This window comes from Chrysochloris asiatica, unplaced genomic scaffold, assembly GCF_000296735.1.
Source record: "Chrysochloris asiatica unplaced genomic scaffold, ChrAsi1.0 scaffold00007, whole genome shotgun sequence".
In the NCBI taxonomy this organism is placed as follows: domain Eukaryota; kingdom Metazoa; phylum Chordata; class Mammalia; order Afrosoricida; family Chrysochloridae; genus Chrysochloris; species Chrysochloris asiatica.
The window spans coordinates 10,985,675-10,997,978 of record NW_006408525.1 but is presented as its reverse complement, the minus strand read 5'-3'; the positions used below and the strand labels follow the sequence as shown (position 1 = coordinate 10,997,978).

At 46.6% G+C, this 12,304-nt stretch overlaps 1 protein-coding gene across 1 annotated transcript in view; it reads right to left on the bottom strand.

The window, feature by feature from the left end:
- Nucleotides 1–11,633, bottom strand: part of MKS1 (Meckel syndrome, type 1) — a 17,417-nt gene extending 5,784 nt beyond the window's left edge. The window contains exons 1-15 of the mRNA XM_006832393.1: nucleotides 11,554–11,633; nucleotides 11,015–11,124; nucleotides 9,906–9,976; nucleotides 9,104–9,259; nucleotides 8,619–8,716; nucleotides 8,307–8,435; nucleotides 7,979–8,083; nucleotides 7,214–7,322; nucleotides 6,407–6,463; nucleotides 4,908–4,950; nucleotides 4,602–4,664; nucleotides 3,139–3,209; nucleotides 2,760–2,829; nucleotides 2,563–2,670; nucleotides 1,122–1,255 (exon numbers count right to left, since the gene is read on the bottom strand). Coding sequence (XP_006832456.1) covers nucleotides 1,122–1,255; nucleotides 2,563–2,670; nucleotides 2,760–2,829; nucleotides 3,139–3,209; nucleotides 4,602–4,664; nucleotides 4,908–4,950; nucleotides 6,407–6,463; nucleotides 7,214–7,322; nucleotides 7,979–8,083; nucleotides 8,307–8,435; nucleotides 8,619–8,716; nucleotides 9,104–9,259; nucleotides 9,906–9,976; nucleotides 11,015–11,124; nucleotides 11,554–11,633 — 1,404 coding nt within the window. The remainder of the gene's footprint in view (nucleotides 1–1,121; nucleotides 1,256–2,562; nucleotides 2,671–2,759; nucleotides 2,830–3,138; nucleotides 3,210–4,601; nucleotides 4,665–4,907; nucleotides 4,951–6,406; nucleotides 6,464–7,213; nucleotides 7,323–7,978; nucleotides 8,084–8,306; nucleotides 8,436–8,618; nucleotides 8,717–9,103; nucleotides 9,260–9,905; nucleotides 9,977–11,014; nucleotides 11,125–11,553) is intronic.
- Nucleotides 11,634–12,304: the final 671 nt, after the last annotated feature.

The window sequence follows — 12,304 nt, the reverse complement described above, 5'->3', positions numbered from 1 at the left end:
CAATATGGAGTGTAGGTCTACTGCCAGCTCATTTGCTTCAGTCACTTTATCTCGTTTCTGGACATGTGCTGATATGGTCATCTGTTTCTGTCTTTTGGGCATATTTAGGAGTTATCTGTGGCCTTAATACTTAGATGAGTGTGTATTTTGGTATTTCTTATGCTTTCTGATTGCCTCCAGGTAGATATAATCAGGAGATGGGCTTCCCTTTTTACTCTTCTTCCTGAGAAATATCAAGATGTCACTGTAGGTTGTTGTGACATAACTCAGTATTTAATTTTCAGCCTATTTGCTTTTTAGTCTGCCTGTTCCACTCCACAATCACCACTCAGGACTTTTTCCTAGTGATAAACAGTTCAGGGCCGGCTGTGGCCATTTTGCACTGTCGTTTGGCTTTAAGTGGAAACTGTCATTTTATATTTCCAGGAGATCTGTGCACATGTGTAGTAGAACCCTCTAGGGGAAGGAGTGAGGTGTCCACTCGCTCAGGTACCCCCTCTCTTGTCACCAGAATGGAGGTGCGCAGACAGCGAGACACAAATGAACAGATACCAAAAAACAACATAAAAACTGTCCACACCTTTATCTCCATGGTTCTGTCAGGCATCCATTGCTGCTCTGATCCGTCCCCTGCTTGGTCTCACCCAAGATGGCGGCTCTGGGAGCATCTGAGCATCTTGGATTAGAAAGCAGTGGATTTCTTGCTTCTTCTACAAATTCCCCTAGCTGTAAGCCTTCCAACCTTCTAAATATTCCTTTATATGAGGTTCAGAGTTCTGGCACCATCCCCTGAGCCTGCTTGGTCCGGTATTCTGTGTTGTTGCTGACAGAGCTCCTCACTAATCACTGAAGCTGTGCAGTGGCATGGGAGAAAGCCATTACTCTGATGAAGTCAGTAAGAAATCTCTAAGGATATTTCCCAGAGAGCTCCTGAGACAGTGTAGACATTTGTGCCTGGTTCACAATGTGGCCAAGACTTCCACTTAGCCACAGGAAGGCAGGGGCTAAGTAATACTGAAGCAATGAGTAACAACGGCATCTGAACCCAGACCCCACCTGCTACAGAACAGAAGACAGGAAGGAGAGTTTCCAGCAAGGAGTCTCGGAGACACAAACATTACCTTAAAGGTTCCTGGTACCCTCACGTAGGCAAGGTCTTCCAGTTCCAGAGAACCACCAATGAAAAACCTCCTCAGTTCAGCCTTCGTGCCCAGCTCCATGGGTCTCCATGTAGACACTGTCAGGGTGTGGGAACCTGTACAAGGGATGCAGAGAATGGGGTCAGGTCCCAAAAGGGCATCTGGTCCCTCCCTGCCTGCCGAGCAACGAGGCAGCATACCAAAAACCCAAACCCAGGGCTGCTGAGTCAGTTCTGACTCATAGCAACTCAATAGGACAGAGTAGAAGTGCCCCACAGGGGTTCCGAGGCTGTGCATCTTTATGGAAACCCACTACTGGGTCGTTCTTCTGTGATGGTCTGCAGCTGAATGCTTAAACACTATGCCAACAGGGCTCCTTATACCTGGTGAGGTAACCTGGTTTCTGATAAAGGTTATCATGGTGGTTAAGAGTACTCATTTTGAAATTAATCAGACATAAATTCAGATCTCAGTTCTGCCACTTATTATCTGTGTATCCAAGAGAAGTTTAGTAACCTTTCTAAACTTCATTTTCCTCATCTAGTAAAACAGAGTGCCTACAAGTCAGTTCTGGCTCATAGCAACTCTGTATAGGGCTTCCAAGGAGCAGCTGGTAGGTTTGAACCGCTGACTTTGAAGTTAGCTGTCATGTGCTTCTCCTACAGAACTACATATACCTATATACCGCACAGAATAGTTGGAAAATTAAATGAGAAACACAACACAATGCCTGGCACACAATAAAACACAGACCCCTCCAAAAAAACCAAGTCCACTGCCATTGAGTCAATTCCCACTCATAGTGACCCCATAGGACACAGGAGAACTGCCCCTTTGGGTTTTCAAGGCTGCATTTATGGAAACAGCCAGTCTCATCTTTGTCCCACAGAGCAGCTGGTGGGTTTGAACTGCTGACCTTGTGGTTAGCAGTCCATCGCACAACCCACTACACCACCAAGGCTCCTCCATAAAACGTAGTTGCCATTACTTGAAAATGAATGGCTCCATTCAATACACATGCGCAGGGAGCCTATTTGATCACACAGTTTCTCCCTCAAGGCTGTAACATGGCACGCAGACAGCATAGACGGTCAGGCCGCCCACCACTGGGGAGTTAGTTCTACATCTCACTTAGTTTTCTTTCATGGAAGGAGAATGAATGTCTTAAAAGGAGCTCGGAATCTTTCAAGTTCATTGCTTCTAATTCCTAATTATCTCTTGCTGTTGTTAAGTATCGTCAACTTATAGCGACCCTGTAAGTGTTCCCGAGGAATGGCTCGTGGGTTTGAACCACTGACCTTACAGCTAACAGTCCAGTGTTTGTCTTCCAGTGCCCCACCAGGACTCTACTTCCCATCAAATCTTTTAGAAGTGTTAGTTTGGTTCCCATGTGACCACCAGAAGGGCAAGGACAAGGGGTTACCTGGGTTGGCAGGCAGCACCACGGCCCCATAGCCTTCCACACGATACCTCTTCCAGAAGTCCAGTGACAGGACCTCACAGTAGAGCACAGGCCACTCTGGGAGAGCATCTGGGAGCAAGGGAAAAGAGCCAGTCAGCTCAAAGAGTTGGGTGCTGGCTGAGGAGACCCATGGCCCAGGATCACTGGTGACTACTCACCAGCAGACTCGTCCTCGTGGAGGAAAGAGGCCTCAAACGTGAAGGGGTAGGAGAAATGCGCCACCCTGTCCTAAGAGAGGAATGTGTCTACACTTGGTATCAGGTGCGCGGTCAGGCTTCCCACGGCACATGTTCTCCCAGTGCCCGTGCCCAGACACAGGCTACTCTTCACAGGGAAATTCACCCCAGGTAGGAAGTGAGAGCGGCTCAGAAAGGCAGAGCAGTCCCTGGACCAGGCAGCCCTCCAGGGCCCTCAAAGGATGGCAGGTCCAACACAATAATTCTCCCTAGTGTACACGGTTGTTGGCCAGATAAAGCTTCAATGCCACCCCAGGAGCAGACTCCTGTCCCTTCAGCTATGCCCTCTAATCCTCCATACCATTCCCAGGGATTTGGTGGTACAGGTCTGTGTTATTCCTGAAAGCTGTTGGAATGCTGGGCTTGACCAGCCTGAAAGACAAAAACCACACATACATAGCAAGTTCACCTGGGAAGAGGGCAAGTAGCTGAGAAAAAGCAAAGTTTCTTTATTCATTCATTCACCATTTACTGAGTTTCCATTATGTGCTATGACCAGACATTGGGGACACCTGGGTGACCAGATAGGAAAGATTCCTGTCTCGGATGGACCAGACATTCTAATGGAGGAAAAGAGATAAGAAAAAGCTATCAGGTAGCTACTGATGACCTCTATATTAAAAATCAAGGGGGTTAAAGGGATTGAGTGACTTGAGATGCTAATTTTGATTGCATGGTCAGAGAAGGCCTCTCTGAGGGGTGACACTTAAACTGGAACTAAAAAGCAAAAAAAAAGAAACTTGCAAAGGACCTCAAGCAAAGGAAATGATCCTGCCAAGGGTCTAAAGTGGGAATGAACTTGGCATGCTCATGACTAGAAAGAAAGTGTGGCTGGATTACTGTAAAGAGAGACAGTAGGGGTCACTCATTCAGTGTAAGGAGTTTGGATTTAACTCTAGGGTTTAAGCCCAAGAGACACAACTGGTTTCCATGTTTCAGAACTCCATTTGGCTATGAGGTGTGTGGCAAATGGACTGGAAGAGGGAGCCAGAGAGGAAGTAAGAGGCTAAGTTAGAAACACAATGCACTGGCCTAGGAAGAGCTGATGGTGACCTGGTCCTGGGTATTAGAGGGACCAGACAGATTTAGGACAATTTTTGAAGCGTGAGCTGACAGGACTGCTGATACACTGGGTGTAGGAATCAAGAAGTTCTCCTAGGTTCTGGTACCAGCAACTAAGTAAAAAATGTTACCTTTCTGCTAAGATGGGGAAGACTAGGGGAGGGAAGTTCTAAGGGAGAAGGGGGAATCAAGAGTTCTTTTGGGTCATGTTAAACAGAGATGTCAACGAGGTAGGTAACTGGGTGAGTCTGGATTTCAGAGAAGAGGTCAAGGCTGAGAGAGAAATATCATCTACATGTCAGGGGCCCAAGACATAGAGATGGTATTTATCACCATACGACTGGGCAGAACCACCTAGGAAGACTATAGGCAGAGTAACAGAAGGACTAGCCTCAGCCTTGGATATGCTTATGTTTTGAGTTCACAGAAGAGGAGGAGTCGGTCAATGACTCTGAGGAGAAGAGGGGAGCGTAGAAGTCAGATGACGAGAAAAGAGTTTAAAAGAAGAAAAGTTAGTTGGGGCAAATGCTTCTGAGAGGTCAAGTGAGGTAAAAGCAAGGAAGCCCCCACTGGATCTGGCAACATGGAAGCGATACATGACCCTGAAGAGAGAAGTAACAGTTTTAGTGGGGGTGCGAGGAAGGACGGTCTCTGGAAAGCGGTCAGGAAAGGCATAAAAACAGATTTAGGACTCTTACTTACTAGTTGGCAATTCCACAAAGAAGTGAACGTAGAGATTATCATACTCATAGCCTTGGGCTGAAACTACAAGAGAGAACATGAAACGATTTCAGCTTATTCCCCTAGCACCCTTAGCACCCAGCCAGCCCGGTACTAAGCAGCCTACATGCTCCAGGAGCCCTCCATGTTTCCAGGGAAGAAGCATCCCTGAGCTTAGCACATCATGCAGACAGCCCAAAGCCTCCACCAGGGTGGGGCAGATGATGTCACAGCTCCATCTGACACTTGCCCAAGCATTAAGACATGTCTGTCTGACAAGACACTTACCAACCTCTCCGTTTACAAAGAGCCGGAGTGCACCTGGCGCAGTCTAGGTGAGAGAAGTGGGAAGCGGTCAGGAGGTCTTAGGAAACCAGCACATCTCCTGAGTCCTGTCTACAAAGCCCAAGCCTGACCCTGGACAGAAGCCCTGGTTTGTTACTACAGGATCCCCCTTCCCACCCTGATCCTTTTATTGATGACGTTAACAAAGTGGGGGAAAGTGCATAATTTCAATGTAAATCAGTATGGGAAATTTATAAGCATAACAATAATATCAACTTTTTGAGCACAGTAGAAAGTTGAAGACCCCTATTCCCTTTTGATGGCTGAGATCACAAAACCAAGGGTTTTTTTTCTTTTATGTGTTTATCTGTCTTAACTAACTTTTAAAGCTCTAAATAATGTTTATGCAATACAAAAGCATTACAAGTTAATTTTTCAGAGAGAAGAACAGTGAGTAATTCTATCTTTGTTTCCAGATCTTCAAACGGAACCTCTGGAATGAAGGAAGACAAAAACCTGGACCACAGAATAATTGACCTAAATGGTTTTGTTTTTGAAGAGGCATAATATTTGACAAACCAGTGACACCCTTTCTATGAAGTACTTAGGAAAAAATACCCACATGAAACATGAGGAAGTGATTTTTCTCTTTTACATTTTCAAAATTATAAAGTCCTACTATTCACAAGGCCAGTGGTTCAAACCCACTGGTCACTCCTCAGAAACTCTATGTTGTTGTTGGTAAGTGCTTTCGAGTTGGTTCTGACTCATAGCAATCCTAGACAGAGTTTCCAAGGAGTAGCCGGTGGGTTTGAACCGCTGAACCACTGACTTTGTGGTTCGCAGTCCAGTGCTTATCCTACAGCGCCACACCAGGAGTCCTGGAAACCCTACACAGGGTGGCTATGAGTATGAATCGACTCAACAGCAATTAACAACAATAACATGAATGCATTACCACTGACAAAAAATGTAAAATGAATGCTAAATGTAAACATAAAACTAAGTATTGTTGTTATGTTGCTGTTCAGTGCCCTTGATTCGGTTCTGACTCATAGTGACCCTGTATAGAGTTTCTATGGTTGTAAATCTTTGCAGTAGAAAGCCTCATCTGTCTGCCCTGGTGCAGCTGGTGGGCTTGAACCATCGGCCTTGTGGTTCACAGTCCTGTGCTTGTCCTACAGAGCCATGACATTTCCGAAAAAGCTAAGTACAGAGACAAAGGTAAAAACACTACACCTCCCTCTCACAACTCAAAAGCCATGTACCCATCATCCCCAGAGAAAAGTCCCTGTTAGTAAGTGTGTGGTCAGAACTTTGTGTGTCAACAATTCTTTATCAAGATGCATCGTTTTCAAACCCACTAATAGGATTAAAGTCGCTGCTATTTTTTTACTTCCTTTTTTCACTGAAGAGGCTGTGCTGAGAGGCACTGTCATTCATCCACGGTGGAATGTGCTGCTTACAAACAGCTCAGTGCTACCGGAAGCCAAGCAACTCACCATCTCAAAGTCAGTGCCCACGAGGCTGCTGAGGTACTCCTTGTGCCGACCATAAAGCTGAGGAAACCAACCAAACCCAAATTCAAGATGTGAACCAAGCCAGCCCTATGCGCAGTCTGCATGGGGTGGAGAAAAGCAGCAACAACGGGGAAAGCCAGAGGGCGCTGCAGACCGAAGCATCCTGCTCACTGGCATTTTAAAGGGAAGGACAGAGGCTCCCGGCTCAAATCCTGGCCCCAGCACTTAACAAGCTGTGTGATCTTGGGCAGACTGCTTTGCTTCTCAATCTCAGTTTCCTCATTTATAAATTAGTGATAATAACATTATCTGCTTCACAGGGTTGCTGTAAGTCTAAATGAACTCAGCTGAGCCACGTGTCTAGAACCGAGCATGGAGAATGCTCAATAAACAATCATGATTTGTTGTTGTTAAGTGCCGTCGAGTCGGTTCCGACCCACAGCGACCCTGTACAGGGTTTCCGAGGGTGTAAATCTTTACGGGAGTAGAAAGCCTCATCTTTCTCCCGCGGAGCAGCTGGTAGTTTCGAACCGCTGACCTTAAGGTTCGCAGCCCGATTCGTAACCACTACACTACCAGAGCTCCTTAAAACAATCATGATTATGACGCTATAATGTGAACAAAAACACTGCTGCCTGATAGATTCATCAGTAACGCTTCCTAGCATCTAAGTCAAATCTTGCTAAGAGCAAGGTTTCACTTAGCAACTGCTGGCATCAACTTCAGAACTGGTCTCAGCTCCCAGGCACAGGCTCATCCCCTGGGTCCTAGGAATGAAGCTGCTCTTACATCCTTGAACACACGCTGTTCCCGCTCCTCCTCCTCCGGCTGTGCGAGCGATGACACGTTATCAATTGTATACTTCCACAGCTCCTGCTTTTCCCCCTCCGTCTCGATTCTGTAAGGTCAAAGGCACAAAGGGACCAACTCGGATCATAGCCCAGGGATGACTCACCACTGATGGATCATACGCTTTACTTGAAGTATATGATGCAAAGGGATGTGAAGATGGTCAGGAAAAGGAAACAGAAAGGTAATGCAGAAAGGGTGCCATTCTTTGGCAAGCTCGGAGAGCATGGGGTCTGGATCCACCCCTACCTCAGTCACTGTGAAAACTTAAGACACAACATCCCTGTACCCAATTCTCTCTCCTGAGGAATGGGCGCGTTGGTCTCACTGATGTCTAATTAGCAACTCTGTTATTCTAAGACATGTGGATGGGGAACTGTCAGCCCCGAGGAAGAGACTGGGTTTGAGTTCATCTCATCTAACCCCATGGTTAGTCCCTACACTCAGTAGCTCAGAATTATTCTTAATTAACTAAACACTAAGGTTAATGACTTTCACGTTGGTGTAACTGACATTTCCTGAGAGCAGGGTCCCCTGCTGCCTAAAGATCTATGGCCCAGAACAGAATCTGAACCACTATTTAGGAATTCAAAAGAACAGATGAAGGACTTTTGAAGGATCTTACCAACTAGGAGCAAACAGTGAAGTCAAAGAAAGGGATGTCAGTGCCAACACCCCTTCCCTAGTGGCCTTTCTTCTCCTCACCTGTAGGGCCCTTTGAGGCCAGTGAAGTCAGGCTTTACTGTGATCACGCCATTGCTGTCCACCTTCAGTGTACAGAGCACCTGTTCATACTTCTTATAGCCAAGCCTAATACCAGGAAATCAACATTAAGGTTCAGGATCCTCAGACCCACTGCCAGGGAAGGACAGAGATCAGTAGGATGAATTGTCCTGGTGGAACACTTTTTCCCAAGTACAACTAAGAAGTAAAGTCCTTCTGTCTCCTGGGCCCGGGGAAGACTCTACCAGGAAGGTAAGAGTTAGTGTGAGAAGCCGCAGATGAGAACCGGGGTGACAGAAGCATCACTCACTTTCCATAGGGCCCCAGGTCTGCCATGATGTACATTGTCTGAAGAGGGGTGTTAATGACATGACTATTCCTGACAAACTCTTCTGAGGGTTCCCAGGTGACGATGCGTGACTTGAGGATGCCACCCTCCCTGGAAGACACCATAGAGAGCGTCACCTCCCTGGTACCCCATGAAAAGCTGAGAGGGGTACACACCCCAGGTAGAGGCCCACTCCAGAATGGGAGGCTTGAGACAGTAGACATTATCAAGAATGTTGTTGTGGCAGGACCACAGAGATCCAGCCCCCTCACGCCCACACACATCAGCACTCACATCCCTCGTCTGTCCTGCCGCCGCCGCCTGACATTTGCCATTCGCTCGACCAAGAAAGATGGTACCTCACTGGCTGCGGTGGTCATTTTCTGACAGTGCTGAGGAAACAGAGCAGCCCTCTGTGACCCATCTGCTCAGGGCCACAGAGAGCCATGTGACTCTGAGGTTTGGCTAAATACCCTGATGAATTTTATCTAGATTGTTCCAGAATCTACTCACCTACTCACCTGTCTCCCCTCTGCAGTCTACAAGGCTATCACTAGAGACCCTGCCAGCTCCCTCCAGGCCTCCAGCAGGCAGAGAAGGGAGCACAGCCACACCACCTGCAGACTCTACTCCAGCAGCACACAGGAGCTTCTGGGAAGGCGACCTTTCTCTCCTTAACAGGCTTTTGATTTACCACACAGAACCCACTACCACCAGGAAGGCAAAAGGGGAGGCAAAGTGCAAGAAGGAAGCTAATGGGGCCTTAGAAAGAACAATACCTCCTCCAAGTTGGTATATCTATCAGAGTCAGTGTAGGTAAAGATTCGCCGGTTCTTCCTGTTACCCGAGTCCTCCAGCTTCAGAATTTCTTGACGGTATTGATGATCCAAAGGGCTCTGACAGGCTGCTTCATTTTGGTACAAATCGACCTCAAACTGAGGACACCACAAAGAAACAGAGATCTACTGAGAATGGTTCAAACTTTTGGTCCTATAACTTTCTAGTCACATTATTTCTATAAAAGTGAGGTTATCTGACATGTTTTCATAATGAGCTCTCATTTACCTCAGGAGGGCAGGAGAGTCTAAGAAAGGAAGCAGAGTGGTGATCTAATCCAACTCTTGTGCTACAGATGATGTGTGGCCCAGAGATCATAAAATTGAATAGCAGTCAGGATTTGACCCCAATTCACCTAAACCTGATGCTCGGGTTGCTTTTCACTATGCCCCTATAAACACAACAAGCCAGACCAACCACAGTATACACTACAATGTTACAACCTTTCTGGAAATCATTTTGCCAATACATATCCCTAATCTTCAAAATAGTATTTTAATCCAGTTATTTTGTTTCCAAGAATCTTATTTCAGAAAATCATCAGTGAATCAAATACTACTTAACACAATGATACCTAGTCAAACACTGTTTAAAATCAGGGATGTGGGTCTGTCAACACAACACTGGCCTAGGGAACCCTGCTGGCAGCAGACTCTTTCAAAGATGGAGAACGTTCCCTGCTGCCAATCAAGTGGACATGGGCCAGGTGGAAGTAGGCTGAGCTGACAGGTGACACTGGCTCACCTGGCTAAAGAGTTTCTCCTGCCACCCGATCACAACCTCTTCTTCTTCATCTTCATCTGGGCGATGTCCACCTCCAAAGGCAACCAAGTGAGTTAACTACTTGAGGCAAACCAAGGGCACCATGGCTGGTTATAACCAAAGGCTGGGCTCTTATTACATTTGTCACAAAGCTAACTGGAGTTCAGTTATTAAGTATTCACTTTGACAGAAACTAGAAAGGCTGTATACTTGCTCTGGTTAGTATATGCAGAAACCAGATTAGAACCCAAGAAGTCTTAACCACTATTCTAATTGGAATAAAATAAGATCCTGCCTTCCAGGAATTATTAAAATTAAATCAGTACAGGGACTGAAATTTAGATGGAGGCTCGACTGCCTGCATTTGTTAGAAAAGAATCTTGAAGCTATACATTTAGAAGCAAAAACTTTGTAACCTTAAGAGGGGAGACTAAAGTCAAATAAATGATTTTATTTATTCATTTTTAAGAACAAACCCTAATCCATTTTTGGTTGACTAAGCCTTTTTCAGATATAGTTTCACAATTCACAGCCACACGCTTCCTCAGGAATATTTCTGAACAGAAGGACAACCAAAACAGAGTGATGAGTGTCCTAAACACACACACACACACACACACACACACACAAACTCACTCTCTCTCTCCTCTCATTCTCTGGTTTCCCCAAGAGCACAGTTAATGTTAATAGGTACATTTGTCTAGCAGTTTCCAACTTTAAAAGAGCTTTCATACATGTATTTAGAGAGTTGGGTTCCTAGACAAATCTATAACATATCAAAGAGTAAGTATTTGCTATTTCACTACAGCTGACCACAATTCAGCATCTTGATGGCAGGACCCATGTCTCTCTTAATTTTCATATGCAATAGAGTGAAGTGGCTAAAACTGCCTGGGTTCAAATACTGGCTCTAACATTCAACACTGACAAGGAACCCAACTTCCCTATGCCTTAGTTTGCTCATCTGTAAAAAGGCTGCTGCTGAAAAAGTAGACCTGGGTCTACTCTGCCTTAAGGGATAACTCTATTATACAGCCCCAGTTTCTTCCCCCAGGCCCCCGGGAGGGTCACATCACCACCATAGCACCCACTGGCGGTGGGATGGGGCCTAAAAGTGGCCAAGTCTATGAGGTCCTTCCCAGGCTGTGTAGCAGGCTGGTAATGGAGAAAGTTGCTTGATGTGATTCTTTGGAGGTGGACTCTGTCAGGAAAAGAGACGTCCAAAATACGTGTTACAAGGCACTCAGCAGGAGAGGAACACAGAGCAAGTGGGGGGGAAGCAAAACACGCAGCGGGGTGCGGCTGCCAAAGGGGGGTTGGGTGCAGAAGGCCGAGGGGAGGTAGGTGAAGCATGGGGCTCTCAGGGGAAGGGTGGGAGGATATGAGGGCGTACTGGAACCCAGGGCTCCGAGGAATTTGGGACTGAGAGTGCTTGGGCAGGTCTAAAATAAGTGCTTCTAGGCTCTGGACGGAGAATAGTCTGGGTGGTGCTGGGAGATGTGGGGGAACCAGGGAGGATGTGGGCAGGATGATAAAAGGAAGTGAGAGTTTCAGAACACTGAGAAGTTCAGGCTCGAGTTATCTGAAGGGATAAAAGGACGGGGCTCCGGTGCGAGGGTGGTGCTATTACCGGAGGCGCAAGTTGCGCACGGGGTCCCGGGAGCGGTACACAGCCTCCCCAGTGTCAGTACTCCAGACGGTCTCCGCCATGACAGCTGTGCTGCACCGCGACTGCGCCGGAAAGCAAGCCGCTCCTGGTTCCCCTGGCAACCGAGACGCTGGGATCCAGAGATTTCCCTAAGGCCGCGCCCTGTTGCAACGCCACGCTGGCGCCCACCAAGTCCCCGCCGACCGCCAGGGCAGAATCCGGCGGGGACACCAGTTACCGTGTGTGAACAAAGTTAATTCATACCCAAGGCAGGACTTGATGCATTTAGCGAATGAAGAGAAAACTTAAGCCTAGCCATCAACCCCATTTTCTGTAGATGAACTAGTGATGGAGATGAGTTCCAGGTGACCTCAGCCATCACTCTTCCAACTATACTACACTGCCTTCAATTGAACGCAGAAAACTGTGACCTGAAAATGAACCCATTCTTCCCAAAGGATGGCATTTACCCAGACATGCAAATATATTCTTGAAAGAAAAGCGCTGTCAAGAGATTCTTAGTCGTTGGTATTCAGCAAGAAAAAACAAGGAAGTTAATAGTCAGGAAAGAAACGATGTTGTTATTGAATTCATTCTTCCCTGTGTATGTTAAGCCACTTTGGAAAATACACTGGCCTCCTAAAAGGCCAACCAAAAGTCACGCTTCATTGGACTATCAGGTAAGGCAGGACACTTCCTGGCACTTTGGGGATGTCAACATTTATTATACTTT